Source organism: Sceloporus occidentalis, unplaced genomic scaffold, assembly GCF_023333645.1.
Source record: "Sceloporus occidentalis isolate IW3139 unplaced genomic scaffold, rSceOcc1.0.p SCAF_282, whole genome shotgun sequence".
Taxonomy (NCBI): Eukaryota; Metazoa; Chordata; class Lepidosauria; order Squamata; family Phrynosomatidae; genus Sceloporus; species Sceloporus occidentalis.
Window position 1 is genome coordinate 530,574 of NW_028317262.1, and position 22,794 is coordinate 553,367.

Genomic DNA, 22,794 nt, shown 5'->3' on the forward strand with positions numbered 1-22,794 from the left:
GACCCAGCTGCCTTCCTGCCTCCCTGAACTGATCCAAAATTGTTCACAAAGGCCCCCCCCCGTGTATGGCACTGCATTAGAGAGTCAATCTGAATACATATAGGGATGGAGACAAGAATGTACAAAATATTAAAGCTGCAGTACCAATAATCTTCAAAAAGGGTGTCCAGCCCCTGTTACACTTATAAACTTCTAAAGAAGTGAATGTAGAAACTTTCCTGGTATAGGTAAAAATAAACGCCACTTTCACTGTATCTTCAGGGTCTGTGTGGCATCTGATTGGGCAAGAATTGAATTCCCGGAATTGAAGTCTCTTCCGAAAATGCTTGTGGAGCGCCCGCATTCCGTGTCAGAGATGTAAGTATCCCCCTGGCTCGTCGGGTCTGTTGGTGTGAAATGACCAGTCGCTGCTGAGAGAGCATTTAAAAGAACCATAGTACCCGTTCATAGTAGTACCAGCTCCATGCCGGGCGCTGATTGTGGAAGTAGGTGACCAATCCCGTTGCGTGGATTATTGAGGAGAGTGAAGCGATTGGACCGTCGCCATTTGGCCGGCTGTTCTCTATGACTTTACAGTGGGGCAGATCACTGGGATGCTGTGGGAGGATGGATTATGAACCAAAGCCTCACTTGGGCTCCTCTGGACCTCCGGTGGAGTATTAGAGATTTTCAGTAGGTGACGTAACTTCACCCTGTGCTGCCTTTAAGACTTTATTAAATATGGAGGAAGCAAGGCTCACATCCGAGCCAAATAAAAATGTTTACCGGGCTCAAACATTAATATTTTTTTTTGCTTTTTTAATTTTTTTTCTTTACAGAAGGCCTCAGAAGTATAAAATCTAAACGAAACCTCCGATTCCTTCTGATGCTAGACTTTCTCGCACATCATCGTTCTCAGATCATCAGGTCTGAGATTTGGTTTCCAGCTCACGAGGAGAGGAGTTCGGGATTAAAAGTAGCTGCTGATTGAGAAATCTAGAACCATTACTGGAACCGGAAGGTTCTGGATGCGATCCGAATAGCGGGATCCTTTACTTGTGAATCAGGTCCTCCTGCTCGCTCCCACGCAATGGATGGACAGACACTAGTGGAAGCATTCACATGCTCGGAATGTGGGGAATGTTTTACTACGAAGCCAAAACTCATCAAACATAAAAAAATTCACAAAGAACCAAAGCGATTCCCGTGTTCTCAGTGCGGAAAATGTTTGAGCACCAAGCCTGCACTTCAGAATCACGAGAAGAAGCACAGCGGGGTGAAGCCGTTCACGTGTCTGGAATGCGGGAAATGTTTCTTCAGGAAGTATGAGCTCATCATACATGAACGGTGTCACACGGGGGAGAAGCCGTTCACGTGTTCCCAGTGTGAAAAATGTTTCAACACAAAATCAAACCTCACCAGGCATGAGAAACTTCACACCGGAGGGAGACAGTTTGCGTGTTCGAAGTGTGAGAAATGTTTCATCACCAAAGCAGAACTCATGGAGCACGAGCGCGTTCACACCGGAGAGAAGCCGTTCGCGTGTCCCGAATGCGGGAAGGGTTTTTTCACTAAATATCAGCTCATCATACACGAGCGGCATCACACGGGCGAGAGACCGTTAGCGAGTTCCGAATGCGGAAAAGGCTTCCTCTCCAAATCGGAACTCGCCAAACACCAACGCATTCACAACGGGGGGATACGTTTCGGCGCAAAGCTGGGCGTCCGAGCGACGCACGAGAAAACCGTCACGGAGGAGAAGCCGTTCGTATGTTCTCAGTGCGGAAAATGTTTGAGCACCAAGGCTGCACTTCAGAGTCACGAGAAGAAGCACAGCGGGGTGAAGCCGTTCGTGTGTTCGGAATGCGGGAAAGATTTCTTCACCAAGTATCAGCTCATCGTACATAACCGACACCACACAGGAGAGAAACCCTTCGTGTGTCCGGAATGCGGAAAGGGCTTCCGGTCAAAGCCGGAACTTACCAAACACGAACGGATTCACACCGGAAGGAGGCCGTTTACGTGTTATCAGTGTGTGAAATGTTTCACCACAAAGCTTGCGCTTCATAATCACGAGAAGAAGCACAGCGGGGTGAAGCCGTTCGCGTGTCAGGAATGCGGGAAATGTTTCTTCAGGAAGTATGAGCTCATCATACATGAACGGTGTCACACGGGGGAGAAGCCGTTCACGTGTTCCCAGTGTGAAAAATGTTTCAACACGAAATCAAACCTCACCAGGCATGAGAAACTTCACACCGGAGGGAGACAGTTTGCGTGTTCTAAGTGCGAGAAATGTTTCATCACCAAAGCAGAACTCACGGAGCACGAGCACGTTCACACCGGAGAGAAGCCCTTCGTGTGTCCCGAATGCGGGAAGGGTTTTTTCACCAAATGTCAGCTCATCAAACACGAGCAGCATCACACGGGCGAGAGACCGTTAGCGAGTTCCGAATGCGGAAAAGGCTTCCTCTCCAAATCGGAACTGGCCAAACACGAACGCATTCACAACGGGGGGATACGTTTCGGCGCAAAGCTGGGCGTCCGAGCGACGCACGAGAAAACCGTCACGGAGGAGAAGCCGTTCGTATGTTCTCAGTGCGGAAAATGTTTGAGCACCAAGGCTGCACTTCAGAGTCACGAGAAGAAGCACAGCGGGGTGAAGCCGTTCGTGTGTTCGGAATGCGGGAAAGATTTCTTCACCAAGTATCAGCTCATCGTACATAACCGACACCACACAGGAGAGAAACCCTTCGTGTGTCCGGAATGCGGAAAGGGCTTCCGGTCAAAGCCGGAACTTACCAAACACGAACGGATTCACACCGGAAGGAGGCCGTTTACGTGTTATCAGTGTGTGAAATGTTTCACCACAAAGCTTGCGCTTCATAATCACAAGAAAAGGCACAGCGGGGTGAAGCCGTTCGCGTGTCTGGAATGCGGGAAATGTTTCTTCAGGAAGTATGAGCTCATCATACATGAACGGTGTCACACGGGGGAGAAGCCGTTCACGTGTTCCCAGTGTGAAAAATGTTTCAACACGAAATCAAACCTCACCAGGCATGAGAAACTTCACACCGGAGGGAGACCATTTGCGTGTTCTAAGTGCGAGAAATGTTTCATCACCAAAGCAGAACTCATGGAGCACGAGCACGTTCACACCGGAGAGAAGCCGTTCGCGTGTCTGGAATGCAGGAAGGGTTTTTTCACCAAGTATCAGCTCATCATCCAGGAGCGGCATCACACGGGCGAGAGACCGTTAGCGAGTTCCGAATGCGGAAAAGGCTTCCTCTCCAAATCGGAACTCGCCAAACATGAATGCATTCAAAACGGGGGGATACGTTTTGATGCAAAGCTGGGCATCAGCGCGACGCACGAGAAAACCGTCACGGAGGAGAAGCCGTTCGTATGTTCTCAGTGCGGAAAATGTTTGAGCACCAAGGCTGCACTTCAGAGTCACGAGAAGAAGCACAGCGGGGTGAAGCCGTTCGTGTGTTCGGAATGCGGGAAAGATTTCTTCACCAAGTATCAGCTCATTGTACATAACCGACACCACACGGGAGAGAAACCCTTCGTGTGTCCGGAATGCGGAAAGGGCTTCCGGTCAAAGCCGGAACTTACCAAACACGAACGGATTCACACCGGAAGGAGGCCGTTTACGTGTTATCAGTGTGTGAAATGTTTCACCACAAAGCTTGCGCTTCATAATCACAAGAAAAGGCACAGCGGGGTGAAGCCGTTCGCGTGTCTGGAATGCGGGAAATGTTTCTTCAGGAAGTATGACCTCATCATACATGAACGGTGTCACACGGGGGAGAAGCCGTTCACGTGTTCCCAGTGTGAAAAATGTTTCAACACGAAATCAAACCTCACCAGGCATGAGAAACTTCACACCGGAGGGAGACAGTTTGCGTGTTCTAAGTGTGAGAAATGTTTCATCACCAAAGCAGAACTCACGGAGCACGAGCGCGTTCACGCCAGAGAGAAGCCGTTTGCGTGTCTGGAATGCGGGAAATGTTTTTCCTTGAGGATCGTGCGGAATATTCACCAGAAAAGGCACAGCGCGGAGAAGCCCTTCGCATGTCCGGAGTGCGGGAAATGTTTCTTCTCGAATTCAGAGCTTGTCGTACATGAACGATATCACACGGGAGAGAAGCCCGTGTGAAGGGTTTTGCCATATAGTCTGAACTCAATAAGCATGAGAAACATCACGCAGGAGAGCTGACATTCGTTTGGTTTGAGTGCGGAAGGGGCCTCAAGACCAAAACAGGACTTACTAGGCATGAGCGACATCACACAGGAGAGAGACCGTACCCGTGTTCAGAATGCGCGAAATCTTTTCTCACCAAGGCGGAGCTTACCAAACATACAGAGCTGCACACCGGAGTAAAACCCTTTGCGTGTTGTGAGTGCGGAATTAGTTACAATATAAGATTGGGCCTCATCCAGCATGAACGGCGGCACAAGGAGGAGAAACCGTTTACTTGTTCTGAATGTAGGAAGTGTTTCACCACCAAGCACGGCCTCAATCTGCATCACAAAACGCACATCGGCGAGAAATGTTCTGATTGCGTTAAATGTTTCACCACAAAGGGAAACCTGACAATACACGAGAGATTTCACAGTGGGGAGAGACCGTTCTCGTGTCCCGAGTGCGGAAAATCTTTTGCGGCCAAGTTGGGCCTTGTGAGACACGACAGAATGTGCACCGGGACCACGCCGTTTGTGTGTCTGATGTGCACAAAATTTTTCCCTGCGAAGTCCGAGCTAACTTGCCACACGGGAGAGAGACTGTTTGCAGAGTGCGGGAAGTGTTTTTATACGAAAGCCCATCTCAAGCAGCACGAGCCACTTCACGCCAGATAGAAACTGTGTGCTGTCTGTAGAGTTCTCAAGGGAGAAGAACACATTATTTGTGTGATAGAAATGGGGGAGGGGTTCTTTGACGTTCTCTGCTCCTTTGTTCTGTTTAGACCCAATTATTAAAGGTGTGGAAGTCGAAGATTTTTATGATTTGCGGCTGCCATTACGACTTTTCTACCTCATAACTTGTTTTGCTGATGTCTTGCTGATTATTATTATAATACTTTATTTATAAAGCGCCGACAGATTCCGCAGCGCTGTACAAAGATTAAAATTTTACAGATAACGGCAAGTACAATACAGCAATTGACATACAGATACAAGAGCAATGGAGGGCGCCGAAGGAGGGTAGAGTTGGTGAGAGTCAGACAGCGCGGGTAAGAGTTCCGGAAGGTTGGTGCTGCGCGATAGAAGTCCTGTAGGCGGACATGGGAGGAGGTGATGAGTGAAGATGCAAGGAGCAGGTCATTGTTGGATCTTAGAGGGCGGGCTGGAGTATACTTGCTGATGAGGGAAGATAGGTAGAGTTAAATGTGCACATGTGGCATGTTTCTTGTTCTCCTTTGCTGCAAGTGCCTGATTGCGAAAGGAGAAGCTATCCCTTTCTTGACCTTTATAATAGAAAGGTCTCCACACCAAAGGAGAAGCTATCCCTTTCCTTGACCTTTTCTAAAAATATTGCCTGTCAGCAAATAACAGCAGATGTCTAGTCAATATGCTAACTAATTTTTGCGGCTTTTGCCTATATATTGTGAAAAAATTAAGGGGGGGGAGAGAAGTCTGCGAACTGGACTCTCCCCTGTGCGCACTCAAATAAAAAAGCTCTTGCTTATTCAACTTATTGAACCGATGTTGTCAAATTTCCTGTCGGCATTCACAAAGGAAAGGTCCCACACGAGGGGTAATGGCTAAAGACCACTGCGTCCCAAGTGACGATGTCTACCATAGACTGTAAAGTGTGCGACGAGATGATCTTTGTGCCATCACACAAAAAATAATAAGTAAGAGCAATGTTGTACTTTACCACGAAAGAAAAATGAGGACTCCTAAACGGAGAAGTCCACTGAGAGGCAGATACTTATGTGTAGCAGGTTGAGGTCTAGAACACAAGAACATTGGAGAACAGACAGGGAAAGTGATTGCAGAACCCTTACAGCTCATAGGTAGATTGAAGCCAGACGTCCCGGGAAAGGGTTGGGGGGTTAAATCTAATCGACGGCCCCGGGTCAGGCTGTAGTGTATCATCCATCATCTATGTTCATGGTGTAGCTATACATTATGGAGTTAATAAAAGATTCCCTGGTTGGTTACAAACAGTTATCCTGATTGCTGGGGATCATGTGGACTAAATACTGTGATTATTTCCTCCGATTCGAGGCTCTGTCATTTATGACCCCAGAAGACTGCTCAGATCCTCCAAAACCTAGGTCTACTATGCAAGTGTGCTTTTACTTTGTATCTTGTTTTGCCGGCAGTCGATGTAACTGCCGTCCCTTCGCTTTCTGAAAGCTGTTGAGGTTTGCCTCTCTCCCTATTACAGCTCCTGCAGTCCAGCAAACCTGTTCTTCAGTCCGTGGTCGGAGGTCCATGTCTGCTCCTCTTCTTGTTAATGCAGACGTAGTCGATCTGGTTCTCTGTCGTTGCACACGGGTCCGGAAATCTCTCTCTGCTCTCACTCATCTCTCCCAGCTGTACTTTGTGTCCTGTGTTATGCCCACTCCTGGGATTGAAGTCTCCCATAGGAATGATGAGATCTTTATTCTCGTCTTCATCGTCAAAGCATAGCAGTGGTCAGTGCTCTCCTTGTTCCTCTTCTTCTTGGTTCTGAAGACTGCTGAGATGATCCTAGGGCCGTGCACTTCCCATCCAATCAGTGCTCTCTGCACCCCAGATACATCACAGAACAGACCCAGAACCCCAGATACATCACAGACCCAGAACCCTACACACATCACAGGACCCCAAATACATCACAAAACAGACCCAGAACCCCCAGGTACATCACAGAACCCTAAATACATCACAGAAGAGACCCAGAACCTCACACACATCACAGAACAGACCCAAAACCCCACATACATCACATAACCGTACACATCACAGAACCAGACCCAGAACCCTACACACATAACAGAACCAGAAACCTACACACATCACAGAACCCCAGATACATCACAGAACAGACCCAGAACCCCAGACACATCACCGGAACAGACCCAGGACCCCGGATGCATCACCAGATCAGACGAGGCGACGGCCGGTAACAGAGCCCGGAGAGAAGGGCGTGAGGTACGAAGCCGCAGTCGTTTCTCCTCGGACTCCATTTTTGAGGTAGAATTCATCGTTCAGTCAGGTAGCCAGAGACCCCTCACTCTCAGCCAGACACAGGTAGGCCCCCAGCCTCCTTCCTCTCTGGGGTCACCAGGCGGCGCTACATGGGTTAAAATACTGACACCTCCTATACCCTCTGCCAATAGATTTAACCCTTTACTCCACCAGCCTGTCACACGGGGTTAATGGGGGAGCTGGCATAGGGCAGTAAGGTGCAGGATACACACCGCCAGGGGCAGGAGCGAGGGCATTTAACTCCGTGACATCACAGGGGGCAGTGAGGGAATCTAATTCCGTGACATCACAGGGGGAAGCTTGCGCCTTAACACTTTCACTGCTGGTCTGGTATTTATATGAAGACCCTGCATGAATCTGCCAGCTCAGCACTGAAAGCGTTAATCAGGGAGACAGAAGGCTGACAGTTGCCCAGATTGAGGCAACTCACCCTCTGAGGGGCAATCAGTGATCGTGGAGGGCAGGAAGGTAACAGGGCAGCTGCTCTCATATCCAGGCACTGTGAAAGGGGGCGGGGCCTGTGCCGTAGGGAGGGACTGTGGTGGGCATCTGCAGGGAATTCGGCATCCGTTGCCTAGCAACAAGTCTGAAAAGGCCGCACGTTATAAGATGCCGGCGGCCATATTAGGAAGCAGGAGATGACGTCACTGGTCACTTCTGGCAGGCAGTGATGATGTAAAATGAGCCGCAAAACAAGAGTCTCTGCCGGTTTTCTCTTCCGTTCTCTGGGGTAAGATCAGGGGGCGGGTTGGTTATCAGGGGGCGGTTGCTGTGCTGTGTGGCGTGTGTCTGGGAGGCTAGTTTAGTTACAGGGGCAGTTGTGCCGTATGGGCTATCTGGGGGTAGTTTAGTTACAGGGGCAGTTGCTGTGCTGTGTGGGGTATATATGGGGTATCTGGGGGTAGTTTAGGTACAGGGGGCAGTTGCTGTGCTATATGGGGTATCTGGGGGTAGTTTAGGTACAGGGGGCAGTTGCTGTGCTGTATGGGGTATATATGGGGTATCTGGGGGTAGTTTATTTACGGGGGGCAGTTGGGAGATACTAAACAGCATAAAGGGTGATGGGATGATTGGCTGCAATGCTCATCACTACCACGAGGTGTCAGTACACTTTTTACACTCATGGATCATAATATGTCCGTTTCTGTAGTTCTTGATAATAAGTTGCAAAAAGAAGCTGCGAATGTTTAATTTTTTACTTGCTGAAATACATACAGTTTTATAACGGAATCATAGTAAATTATATAGAAAAACATTGTAGGGCTAGATTACTGATTTAATATGGTACATGTATGTGCAAACACCACATTTTACCTTTTTTGATTATCATCATCTTGGAATATATTTTTTCATGGGGATTATGGGAGGAATATTATGGCAACGCATGCCAAGGAACACATTTGACTTTTTTCTGATAAGAATATGGGTATAATATATTTTTACATTGGGGTTGTGGGTGGAATATCATGGCTACACATGCCAAGTAGCTTGAGGTCCGCAGAACCTGCGAGATCTTTATTTTTCCTTTCTTCATCTTTGCGCCTTTTTATTGTAAGTGGGTGTTTAGGCTGAGGTTTTTTATTATTAATAAATTTAGTTTTAGAGTGATCTGAGAGAGGATTTTCAGTATATATACAGTATCTCCCAAAAGTGAGTCCACGCCTCACATTTATGTAAATATTTTATTATATCTTTTCACGTGATAACGCTGAAGAAATTACTCTTTGCTACAATGTAACGTAGTGAGTGTAGACTTTATTAACCCCTTGATGACAATATATGGTTTTGTTGGGCACACTGAAATGGCCCGGCTCAAAGATGTACCAAATAGGGCATGGGCAGTGGATCCCCAAATGCCAAAGTTCAACATTGAAAATGCGCATGCCCCAAATGTGGCCCTTTTGCCCCCAAACAGCCAGGCAAAATCATTCATGTGGGGTATCACCGCGCTCAGGAGATGTTGCTGAACACATATTGGGGTGTTTTGTGATAATGACATATACGAGAACTTTTTAATTCATACCTGAAGTAAAATGTGTGCGACAAAACAAATGCAAAAAAATGACTACCACAAAGTTTGACAAAGACTGGTGGTAGATATGGTGCATGGAAAGAGTTAAAATACTTGCATTTGAAATACCCTGGGGTGTCTAGTTTTCAAAAATATATAGCTTTATTGGGCACGCTGAAATGGACCGGCTCAAAGATGTACCAAATAGGGCATGGGCAGTGGATCCCCAAATGCCAAAGTTCAACATTGAAAAATGTGCATGCCCCAAATGTGGCCCTTTTGCCCCCAAACAGCCAGGCAAAATCATTCATGTGAGGTATCGCTGTACTCAGGATATGTTGCTAAACACATATTGGGGTGTTTTATGATAGTGACATATACCAGAACCTGTTTATTCATACCTAAAGTAAAATGACTACCATAAAGTTTGACAAAGGCTGATGGTAGAATTAGTGCTTGGAAAGGGTTAAAATACCAGCATTTCAAATACCTTGGGGTGTCTAGTTTTCAAAAATATATGACTTGATGGGGTAAATTGTATTGGCCGGCTTCAAAGATACCCGAAATGGCACATGAGGGGAAGAATTACCAGATTTGGAAAAAATGGCTTTGAAATAGCAAAACGCTACCTGTACTTTTTGCCCCATAATGTGTAGAAAAAAGCAAAAAAACATTGGGTATTTCTAAACTCAGGACAAATAGTAGAATCTATTTAGCAGGTTTTTTCATTACCTTTTATAGATGAGTAAAAGATTTTTCAACTAAAAGTTAGAAACAGTCAATTTTTTCTAAATTTTTCACCATATTTTATACTTTTTTTAATAGTAAATAATATGATACAATCAAAACAATGTCATCTAAAGAAAGCCCTTCTTGTCCTGAAAAAAACAATATCTAATGTGTGTGGGTTCAGTAAACGTGAAAGAAGAAAATTACAGCTAAATACGAGCAGCGCAGAAATGTTAAAACGGCCATTGTCACGAAGGGTACAAAAAGTAAAATCAGCCTTTGTCACGAAGGGGTTAAATATGGAGGAAACGAGGCTCACATCTGAGCCAAATAAAAATGTCTATCGGGATCAAATAATAATTTTTTTTAGCTTTTTTAATTTTTTTTCTTTACAGAAGGCCTCAGAAGTATAAAATTTAAACGAAACCTCCGATTCCTTCTGATGCTAGACTTTCTCGCACATCATCGTTCTCAGATCATCAGGTCTGAGATTTGGTTTCCAGCTCACGAGGAGAGGAGTTCGGGATTAAAAGTAGCTGCTGATTGAGAAATCTAGAACCATTACTGTAACCGGAAGGTTCTGGATGCGATCCGAATAACGCAATGCTTTACTTGTGAATCAGGTCCCGCTGCTCGCTCCCACGCACATGGATGGACAGACACTAGTGGAAGCGTTCACATGCTCGGAATGTGGGGAATGTTTTACTACGAAGCCAAAACTCACCAAACATAAAAAAATTCACAAAGAACCAAAGCGGTTCCCGTGTTCTCAGTGCGGAAAATGTTTGAGCACCAAGGCTGCGCTCCAGCGACACGAGAAGAAGCACAGCGGGGTGAAGCCCTTCGTGTGTCCCGAATGCGGGAAGGGTTTTTTCACTAAATATCAGCTCATCATACACGAGCGGCATCACACGGGCGAGAGACCGTTCGCGTGTTCCGAATGCGGAAAAGGCTTCCTCTCCAAATCGGAACTCACCAAACACGAACGCATTCACAACGGGGGGATACGTTTCGGCGCAATGCTGGGAGTCCGAGCGACGCACGGGAAAACTGACACGGAGGAGAAGCCGTTCGTATGTTCTCAGTGCGGAAAATGTTTGAGCACCAAGGCTGCACTTCAGAGTCACGAGAAGAAGCACAGCGGGGTGAAGCCGTTCGTGTGTTCGGAATGCGGGAAAGATTTCTTCACCAAGTATCAGCTCATCATACATAACCGACACCACACAGGAGAGAAACCCTTCGTGTGTCCGGAATGCGGAAAGGGCTTCCGGTCAAAGCCGGAACTTACCAAACACGAACGGATTCACACCGGAAGGAGGCCGTTTACGTGTTATCAGTGTGTGAAATGTTTCACCACAAAGCTTGCGCTTCATAATCACGAGAAGAAGCACAGCGGGGTGAAGCCGTTCGCGTGTCTGGAATGCGGAAAATGTTTTTTCACGAAGTATGAGCTCATCATACATGAACGGTGTCACACGGGGGAGAAGCCGTTCACGTGTTCCCAGTGTGAAAAATGTTTCAACACGAAATCAAAGCTCACCAGGCATGAGAAACTTCACACCGGAGGGAGACAGTTTGCGTGTTCTAAGTGCGAGAAATGTTTCATCACCAAAGCAGAACTCACGGAGCACGAGCGCGTTCACACCGGAGAGAAGCCGTTTGCGTGTCTGGAATGCGGGAAATGTTTTTCCTCGAGGATCGTGCGGAATATTCACCAGAAAAGGCACAGCGCGGAGAAGCCCTTCGCATGTCCGGAGTGCGGGAAATGTTTCTTCTCAAATTCAGAGCTTGTCGTACATGAACGATATCACACGGGAGAGAAGCCGTTTGCGTGCTCCGAATGCGGGAAGGGCTTTGCCATACAGTCTGAACTCAATAAGCATGAGAAACGCCATGCAGGAGAGCCGACGTTCGTGTGTTCTGAGTGTGGAAGGGGCTTCAAGACCAAAACAGGACTTGCTAGGCATGAGCGACATCACACAGGAGAGAGACCGTACCCGTGTTCAGAATGCGCGAAATCTTTTCTCACCAAGGCGGAGCTTACCAAACATACAGAGCTGCACACCGGAGTAAAACCCTTTGCGTGTTGTGAGTGCGGAATTAGTTACAATACAAGATTGCGCCTCATCCAGCATGAACGGCGGCACAAGGGGGAGAAACCGTTTACTTGTTCTGAATGTAGGAAGTGTTTCACCACCAAGCACGGCCTCAATCTGCATCACAAAACGCACATCGGCGAGAAACCTTTTGCATGTTCTGATTGCGTTAAATGTTTCACCACAAAGGGAAACCTGACAATACACGAGAGATTTCACAGTGGGGAGAGACCGTTCTCGTGTCCCGAGTGCGGGAAATCTTTCGCGGCCAAGTCAGGCCTTGTGAGACACGACAGAATGTGCGCCGGGACCACGCCGTTTGTGTGTCCGACGTGCCAAAAATGTTTTCCCACAAAGTCCGAGCTCACTAGACATAGGAGGTTTCACACAGGAGAGAGACCATTTGCGTGTGCCGAGTGCGGGAAGTCTTTTTATACGAAAGCCCACCTGAAGCAGCACGAGCGACTTCACGCCGGATAGAAGCCGTGGGCGTGTTCTGGATCCGGAAAGATTTTCAACACACTGCCAATTTACATAAGAAGTAAAACTCTCTAAAACTGTAGAGTTCTCAATGAAGGAGGACACATTATTTGTGTGCTCGAAATGGAGGAGGAGTTCTGATGTTCTCTGCTCCTTCGTTTTGTTTAGATCATTAAAGGATAGGCACAGAGCGTATGGTAAGGAAAGGTCCCACGTGAGGGGCAATGACTATAGACCACCGCGTCCAAGTGACGATGTCTACCATAGACTGTAAAGTGTGCGATGAGATGATCTTTGTGCCATCACACAAAAAATAATAAATAAGACCTAAGAGCAATGTTGTCCTTAACCACAAAAGAAAAATGAGGACTCCTAAACGGAGAAGTCCACTGAGAGGCAGATACTTATGTGTAGCAGGTTGAGGTCTAGAACACAAGAACATTGGAGAACAGACAGGGAAAGTGATTGCAGAACCCTTACAGCTCATAGGTAGATTGAAGCCAGACGTCCCGGGAAAGGGTTGGGGGGTTAAATCTAATCGACGGCCCCGGGTCAGGCTGTAGTGTATCATCCATCATCTATGTTCATGGTGTAGCTATACATTATGGAGTTAATAAAAGATTCCCTGGTTGGTTACAAACAGTAATCCTGATTGCTGGGGATCATGTGGACTAAATACTGTGATTATTTCCTCCGATTCGAGGCTCTGTCATTTATGACCCCAGAAGACTGCTCAGATCCTCCAAAACCTAGGTCTACTATGCAAGTGTGCTTTTACTTTGTATCTTGTTTTGCCGGCAGTCGATGTAACTGCCGTCCCTTCGCTTTCTGAAAGCTGTTGAGGTTTGCCTCTCTCCCTCTTCCTCGTACAGATCCTGCAGTCCAGCAAACCTGTTCTTCAGTCCGTGGTCGGAGGTCCATGTCTGCTCCTCTTCTAACGTCTTGCAGGGATCTTCTGAGCTTCTTGTTAATGCAGACGTGGTTGATCTGGTTCTCTGTCTTTGCACACTTTGTATCCTGTGTTATGCCCACTCCTGGGATTTAAGTCTCCCATAGGAATGATGAGATCTTTATTCTCGTCTTCATCGTCAAAGCATAGCAGTGGTCAGTGCTCTCCTTGTTCCTCTTCTTGGTTCTGAAGACTGCTGAGATGATCCTAGGGCCTTGCACTTCCCATCCAATCGGTGCTCTCAGCACCTGCTTGGACAACATAAAGCCTACTCTTTGTGTCTGGAGTACTTCAACATCTCTCCTGTCATTGGCCCTCTCTATCCACTTTGTGTCCATTTTGTCTCACTAATGCCGAGTAGGGTCAGGTTGTTTCCTCTGTTGGATGTACATATTGGTCATTAGAGCACAGATGCCTTATGGGGTGTAGCCCCCTCTCTGTATTAACCATAGTGAACCAAGCTCTAGAGACATCAAGGGACAGACCCAGAACCCCCCCCACACACATCACAGAACAGACCAAGAACCCCCCACACACACATCACAGAACAGACCCCCCAGACACACATCTCAGAACAGACCCAGAACCCCATATACATCACAGAACCAGACCCCTACTGTGACAGGAACGACCTGTACCCCCAACTGAGTACTCCTGCCAATCATTGCTTCCTTCTCCCCATGGCCACCCGCGATTAACCCCTTCACCGTCAGACAGAACCAGCGTTGCAGAGAGAAGGGGGGGACTCCACTGCAACAGGGCTACTTTACCACTGTGGCCAACCGAAGCTGAGCTACACTGTGTGGCTATTGTCCTGAAAAGGACAGTAAGGGATCATAGCAGCCCACCCCAAGCATCAGACGACACTCATGTTGAGGTGAAAACAGGTTTATTTGGCCCCTTCAGTCCTCTATGGACATACCGGTATGTCCGAAAAACACATCCCAAGAATCCCCTGTGGACATACCGGTACGTCCCGCCCTTCTTGCAGCGGCAGGGATGTAGATCAGGCTGTCGTTTGACAGACTAGACTCCCCCCTGACAGCAGAAGCCAGCATCGCCGGCTTTCTGCTGCCCGATCTGATGTAATAGCTTCCGGCATGAAAGCTGATGTAACCTGGAAGTTCATCGGAGGACAGGATATCTGATTGGACATAGAGGTCACAGTGTGATCGGTGCAGGGAGGAGAGTGAGAAACCATGTTTCTCACCCTCCTCACATGCTGGAAAATAAAAAAGGGGAAAAAAAAGGTTAGTGATTTAAAAAAAAATCACCGTAATACAATAAATAATTAAAAAAAAAAACAAAGTGAGCTAAGTGATGTTATTGTGACATCACTGGCCTTAATAACATGTTCAAGACAAAAAATAAAAAAAAATATATAAAAAGGATAATAAAAAAAACCCTTACATCCCATTGCCCTAACACAACATCTACCCAGTATAACCCCTCCTGCCCCCGTTCACAACCCCCAAACCCGTTAAGCCATAGGCATAAAAATTCTACAAAAAATGTACACCTGATAGTATGCTCCCTGGTGCTGGGAAAGTATGGAAAATCTATATAAATTAGGTATTTCTGAAATCCGGACACCTGATACATACATGACAGAACCCTAAATACATCACAGAACCAGAACCCCACACACACATCACAGGAGCAGACCCAGAACCCCAGACGCATCACCCGGATCAGACCCGGGACCCCAGACACATCGTCCGGATCAGAGCCGGGACCCTGGAGGCATCAGAAGGATCGGAGCCGGTAACAGAGCCCGGAGAGGCCGTGAGGTACGAAACCGCTTCTCCTTGGACTCCATTTTTGAGGTAGAATCCATCATTCAGTCAGGAAGCCAGAGACCCCTCACTCTCATCACTCTCAGCCAGACACAGGCAGGCCCCCGGCCTCCTTCTTCTCTGCGGTCACGGGGAGGTGCTGAAAGGGTTAAAATACTGACCCATACCCTCTGCCAATAGATTTAACCCTTTACTCCACCAGCCTGTCACACGGGGTTAATGGGGGAGCTGGCATAGAATGGGAAGGTGCAGGATACACACCGCCAGGGGCAGGAGCGAGGGCATTTAACTCCGTGACATCACAGGGGGCAGTTTGGCCATTTAACTCCTTGACATCACAGGGGGCAGCTTGCGCCTTAACACTTTCACTGCTGGGCTGGTATTTATACGAAGACCCTGCATGAATCTGCCAGCTCAGCGCTGAAAGCGTTAATCAGGTAGACAGAAGGCTGACAGTTGCCCAGATTGAGGCAACTCACCCTCTGAGGGCCAATCAGTGATCGTGGAGGGCAGGAAGGTAACAGGGCAGCTGCTCTCATATCCAGGCACTGTGAAAGGGGGCGGGGCCTGTGCCGTAGGGAGGGACTGTGGTGGGCATCTGCAGGGAATGCGGCATCCGTTGCCTAGCAACAAGTCTGAAAAGGCCGCACGGTATAAGCTGCCGGCGGCCATATTGGGAAGCAGAAGATGACGTCACCAGCTGCTTCTGACAGGAAGTGATGATGGAAAAAGAGCCGCAAAGCAAGAGTCTCTGCCGGGTTTCCTCTTCCGTTTCTTGGGGTAAGAACTGGGGGGTAGTTTAGTTACAGGGGGCAGTTGCTGTGCTGTGTGGGGTATATATAGTGTATCTGGGGGTAGTTTAGTTACAGGGGGCAGTTGCTGTGCTGTGTGGGGTATATATGGGGTATCTGGGGGGGTAGTTTAGTTACAGGGGGCAGGTGCTGTGTGGGGTATATATGGGTATGTGGGGGTAGTTTAGTTACAGGGAGCAGTTGCAGTGCTGTGTGGGGTATATATATAGTGTATCTGGGGGGTAGTTTAGTTACAGGGGGCAGTTGCTGTGCTGTGTGGGGTGTATCTGGGGGTAGTTTAGTTACAGGGGGCAGTTGCTGTGCTGTGTGGGGTATATATGGTGTATCTGGGGGTAGTTTAGGTACAGGGGGCAGTTGCTGTGCTGTGTGGGGTATATATGGTGTATCTGGGGGTAGTTTAGGTACAGGGGCAGTTGCTGTGCTGTGTGGGGTATATATGGTGTATCTGGGGGTAGTTTCGTTACAGGGAGCAGTTGCTGTGCTGTGTGGTATATATATAGGGTATCTTTGGGTAGTTTAGTTACAGGGGGCAGTTGCTATACCTTGTGGGGTATATATGTTGTATGTGGGGGCAGTTATCTCAGGGCCAGATGGTAGGCATGGTGACATCTGGGCAGTTAGGGTTTTTGTACTGGAAATCTTTAAAGACCTTCGAGGAACCCTTAATGATGTCGTGATGATTGTAGTCTTTAATTATTACTATTTTTAATTTTCTATTTTTTTTATATATATTCTTTCTTCTTGGTCAGTGCTGCTGGTCACTCCGTGGTCACTAAGCATCCTAAGGGGTCACGAAGGGGTTAATTCGACATTTCCAGCATCTGCACCCAACCAAAAAATAAATAAAATCTCCCACGTGCTAAGAGAAACCATCACGCTCCCTAATATTTATTTATTTTGAATAGTGGACAAAACCAGAACTAACCTTATGGTTTCAATACAATTTCATAAATTTCATAAAACGTACTATGATTAGGTAAAAGTATACGTTAGTATTTACTAAATGCCCACCGAACAAGCCCAATAACAAATTAAAATACAAACTAATTAACAAACATTAACTTTAAACCAATGGCTCGCAGCTCGGCCACGCTGCTGGCGAAATCACCTGAAACCTTAAAATTCTAGGACTTTACCCTAACCCCAACTTTCAAATAATAGGATAACGTACATTTCGTACTAAATAATGAAAATCATGAAGTTATTATTGGTTTTGTTTATAATCCTTAAGGCTAAAAGCAATAACCCTCAAGATGTAACCAAAAAAACTATGATGACTGGGCTTAGTCTAAAAAAGAATGATAATGTATATACATTATATAAATATAGACGGGGCAGATATACATTATATAAATATACGCGGGGCAGATATACATTATATAAATATAGGCGGGGCAGATATACATTATATAAATATACGCGGGGCAGATATACATTATATAAATATACATTATATAAATATAGGCGGGGCAGATATACATTATATAAATATACATTATATAAATATACGCGGGGCAGATATACATTATATAAATATACATTATATAAATATACGCGGGGCAGATATACATTATATAAATATAGGCGGGGCAGATATACATTATATAAATATAGGCGGGGCAGATACACATTATATAAATATACGCGGGGCAGATATACATTATATAAATATAGGCGGGGCAGATATACATTATATAAATATAGGCGGGGCAGATATACATTATATAAATATACGCGGGGCAGATATACATTATATAAATATACGCGGGGCAGATATACATTATATAAATATAGGCGGGGCAGATATACATTATATAAATATACGCGGGGCAGATATACATTATATAAATATACGCAGGGCTGATATACATTATATAAATATAGGCGGGGCAGATATACATTATATAAATATACGCGGGGCAGATATACATTATATAAATATACATTATATAAATATACGCGGGGCAGATATACATTATATAAATATAGGCGGGGCAGATATACATTATATAAATATACGCGGGGCAGATATACATTATATAAATATACGCGGGGCAGATATACATTATATAAATATAGGCGGGGCAGATATACATTATATAAATATAGGCGGGGCAGATATACATTATATAAATATACGCGGGGCAGATATACATTATATAAATATAGGCGGGGCAGATATACATTATATAAATATAGGCGGGGCAGATATACATTATATAAATATACGCGGGGCAGATATACATTATATAAATATACGCAGGGCTGATATACATTATATAAATATAGGCGGGGCAGATATACATTATATAAATATAGGCGGGGCAGATATACATTATATAAATATACATTATATAAATATACGCGGGGCAGATATACATTATATAAATATACGTGGGGCAGATACACATTATATAAATATACGCAGGGCAGGTACACATTATATAAATATACGCGGGGCAGATATACATTATATAAATATACGCCGTGCAGATATACATTATATAAATATACATTATATAAATATACGCGGGGCAGATATACATTATAGAAATATACGCGGGGCAGATATACATTATAGAAATATACGCGGGGCAGATACACATTATAGAAATATATGCGGGGCAGATATACATTATATAAATATACGTGGGGCAGATACACATTATATAAATATACGCGGGGCAGATACACATTATATAAATATACGCGGGGCAGATACACATTATATAAATATACGCGGGGCAGATACACATTATATAAATATACGCGGGGCAGATATACATTATATAAATATACGCGGGGCAGATACACATTATATAAATATACGCGGGGCAGATATACATTATATAAATATACGCGGGGCTGATATACATTATATAAATATACGCGGGGCAGATATACATTATATAAATATACGCGGGGCCGATATACATTATATAAATATACGCGGGGCCGATATACATTATATAAATATACGCGGGGCAGATACGCATTATATAAATATACGCGGGGCAGATATACATTATATAAATATACGCGGGGCAGATACACATTATATAAATATACGCGGGGCAGATATACATTATATAAATATACGCGGGGCAGATATACATTATATAAATATACGCGGGGCTGATATACATTATATAAATATACGCGGGGCAGATATACATTATATAAATATAGGCGGGGCAGATATACATTATATAAATATACATTATATAAATATACGCGGGGCAGATATACATTATATAAATATACGCGGGGCAGATACACATTATATAAATATACGTGGGGCAGATACACATTATATAAATATACGCGGGGCAGATACACATTATATAAATATACGTGGGGCAGATACACATTATATAAATATACGTGGGGCAGATACACATTATATAAATATATGCGGGGCAGATACACATTATATAAATATACGCGGGGCAGATACACATTATATAAATATACGCGGGGCAGATACACATTATATAAATATATGCGGGGCAGATACACATTATATAAATATACGCGGGGCAGATATACATTATATAAATATACGCGGGGCTGATATACATTATATAAATATACGCGGGGCAGATATACATTATATAAATATAGGCGGGGCAGATATACATTATATAAATATACATTATATAAATATACGCGGGGCAGATATACATTATATAAATATACGCGGGGCAGATACACATTATATAAATATACGTGGGGCAGATACACATTATATAAATATACGCGGGGCAGATACACATTATATAAATATACGTGGGGCAGATACACATTATATAAATATACGTGGGGCAGATACACATTATATAAATATATGCGGGGCAGATACACATTATATAAATATACGCGGGGCAGATACACATTATATAAATATACGCGGGGCAGATACACATTATATAAATATATGCGGGGCAGATACACATTATATAAATATACGCGGGGCAGATACACATTATATAAATATATGCCGGGCAGATGCACATTATATAAATATACGCGGGGCAGATATACATTATATAAATATACATTATATAAATATACACGGAGCAGATATATTATATAAATATACATTATATAAATATACGCGGGGCAGATATACATTATATAAATATACATTATATAAATATACGCGGGGCAGATATACATTATATAAATATACATTATATAAATATACACGGGGCAGATATACATTATAGAAATATACATTATAGAAATATACGCGGGGCAGATACACATTATAGAAATATATTCGGGGCAGATATACATTATATAAATATACGCGGGGCAGATACACATTATATAAATATACGCGGGGCAGATATACATTATATAAATATACGCGGGGCAGATATACATTATATAAATATACGCGGGGCAGATATACATTATATAAATATATGCGGGGCAGATACACATTATATAAATATACGCGGGGCAGATATACATTATATAAATATACGCGGGGCAGATACGCATTATATAAATATACGCGGGGCAGATATACATTATATAAATATACGCGGGGCAGATACACATTATATAAATATACGCGGGGCAGATACACATTATATAAATATACATTATATAAATATACGCGGGGCAGATATACATTATATAAATATACATTATATAAATATACACGGGGCAGATACACATTATATAAATATACGCGGGGCAGATACACATTATATAAATATACATTATATAAATATACGCGGGGCAGATATACATCATAGAAATATACATTATATAAATATACGCGGGGCAGATACACATTATAGAAATATATGCGGGGCAGATATACATTATATAAATATACGCGGGGCAGATACACATTATATAAATATACGCGGGGCAGATATACATTATATAAATATACGCGGGGCAGATACACATTATATAAATATACGCGGGGCAGATATACATTATATAAATATACGCGGGGCAGATATACATTATATAAATATACGCGGGGCCGATATGCATTATATAAATATACGCGGGGCAGATACGCATTATATAAATATACGCGGGGCAGATACGCATTATATAAATATACGCGGGGCAGATACGCATTATATAAATATACGCGGGGCAGATACACATTATATAAATATACGCGGGGCAGATATACATTATATAAATATACGCGGGGCAGATATACATTATATAAATATACGCGGGGCAGATATACATTATATAAATATACGCGGGGCAGATATACATTATATAAATATACGCGGGGCAGATACACATTATATAAATATAAGCGGGGCAGATACACATTATATAAATATACATTATATAAATATACGCGGGGCAGATACACATTATATAAATATACGCGGGGCAGATACACATTATATAAATATACACGGGGGGCCGATATACATTATATAAATATACGCGGGGCAGATACACATTATATAAATATACGCGGGGCAGATATACATTATATAAATATACGCGGGGCAGATATACATTATATAAATATACATTATATAAATATACGCGGGGCAGATGTACATTATATAAATATACGCGGGGCAGATACACATTATATAAATATACGCGGGGCAGATACACATTATATAAATATACGCGGGGCAGATACACATTATATAAATATACGCGGGGCAGATAGACATTATATAAATATACGCCGTGCAGATACACATTATATAAATATACGCCGGGCAGATACACATTATATAAATATACGCGGGGCAGATACACATTATATAAATATACGCCGGGCAGATACACATTATATAAATATACGCGGGGCAGATACACATTATATAAATATACGCGGGGCAGATACACATTATATAAATATACGCCGTGCAGATACACATTATATAAATATACGCCGGGCAGATACACATTATATAAATATACGCGGGGCAGATGCACATTATATAAATATACGCCGTGCAGATACACATTATATAAATATACGCGGGGCAGATGCACATTATATAGATATACGCCGGGCAGATGCACATTATATAAATATACGCGGGGCAGATACGCATTATATAAATATACGCGGGGCAGATATAAAGAGCTCTTCAGTGACCTGTTGAGAATTGCAGAATTCTTAGTAGATTACTTAGGGTTTTTTTGCCTTCTTTTGGATCAAGAATAGGAAGGTTAGGTAGAAGGGTTAAACTAAGGTCCTGTTATTCCTCTAGAGCCTTCCCCTGTGTATTACATGAGAGCGGCGAGACCGTCTATAGCCACTGCCACCTGCCGTGTCATACTCATGCATGTCAAACGGCAGAGTTCTACAGATCCACGTTTACAGTGAAGGCCAGTGAGTGTGAGAGAGCGAGGTGTTCTGCAGTTCATAGCAAATAGTATGTCGTTAACTTCACATTAGAATTCTGATCATTAAATGGGGTTGAGGTGAAGTTTTATGTTCGAGCCAAATATAATTTAGTTATTCAAGATGTCTAAAAAAATCTTAATTTGTTCTTTTTTTTTTCGCAGCGGTTTCCTGGGATTTTACGTATCATTCGACCACAATCTTTGATCATTCCGAGATCATCGAATGCTGAAGAAAATTCCGAATCCTGCGCAGAGAAGAATTTGGGAGTGAAGTTGCCACTGCTCATAGCCCAGGGAACCCGCGGCTCTAGATAATACAGTATTTATGGAGGAATCTAGAACCGTTAAGTGAAGCGGAACGTCCTGTGAATGT

The 22,794-nt window shown here is 44.0% G+C and overlaps 2 protein-coding genes across 2 annotated transcripts; both read left to right on the forward strand.

The window, feature by feature from the left end:
* The first annotated feature begins 1,069 nt into the window (after positions 1 to 1,069).
* LOC149275527 (uncharacterized) lies at positions 1,070 to 10,469 on the forward strand. Its single transcript, XM_089504646.1, has 4 exons — positions 1,070 to 4,132; positions 4,531 to 4,659; positions 7,051 to 7,224; positions 10,398 to 10,469. Exons 1-4 carry the CDS (start codon positions 1,070 to 1,072, stop codon positions 10,467 to 10,469), a joined length of 3,438 nt encoding a protein of 1,145 aa, XP_089360772.1.
* Positions 10,470 to 10,569: 100 nt separating this feature from the next.
* LOC149275528 (uncharacterized) lies at positions 10,570 to 12,498 on the forward strand. Its single transcript, XM_089504647.1, has 2 exons — positions 10,570 to 10,878; positions 11,023 to 12,498. The coding sequence occupies exons 1-2, from the start codon at positions 10,570 to 10,572 to the stop codon at positions 12,496 to 12,498; spliced, it is 1,785 nt and encodes a 594-aa protein (XP_089360773.1).
* Positions 12,499 to 22,794: the final 10,296 nt, after the last annotated feature.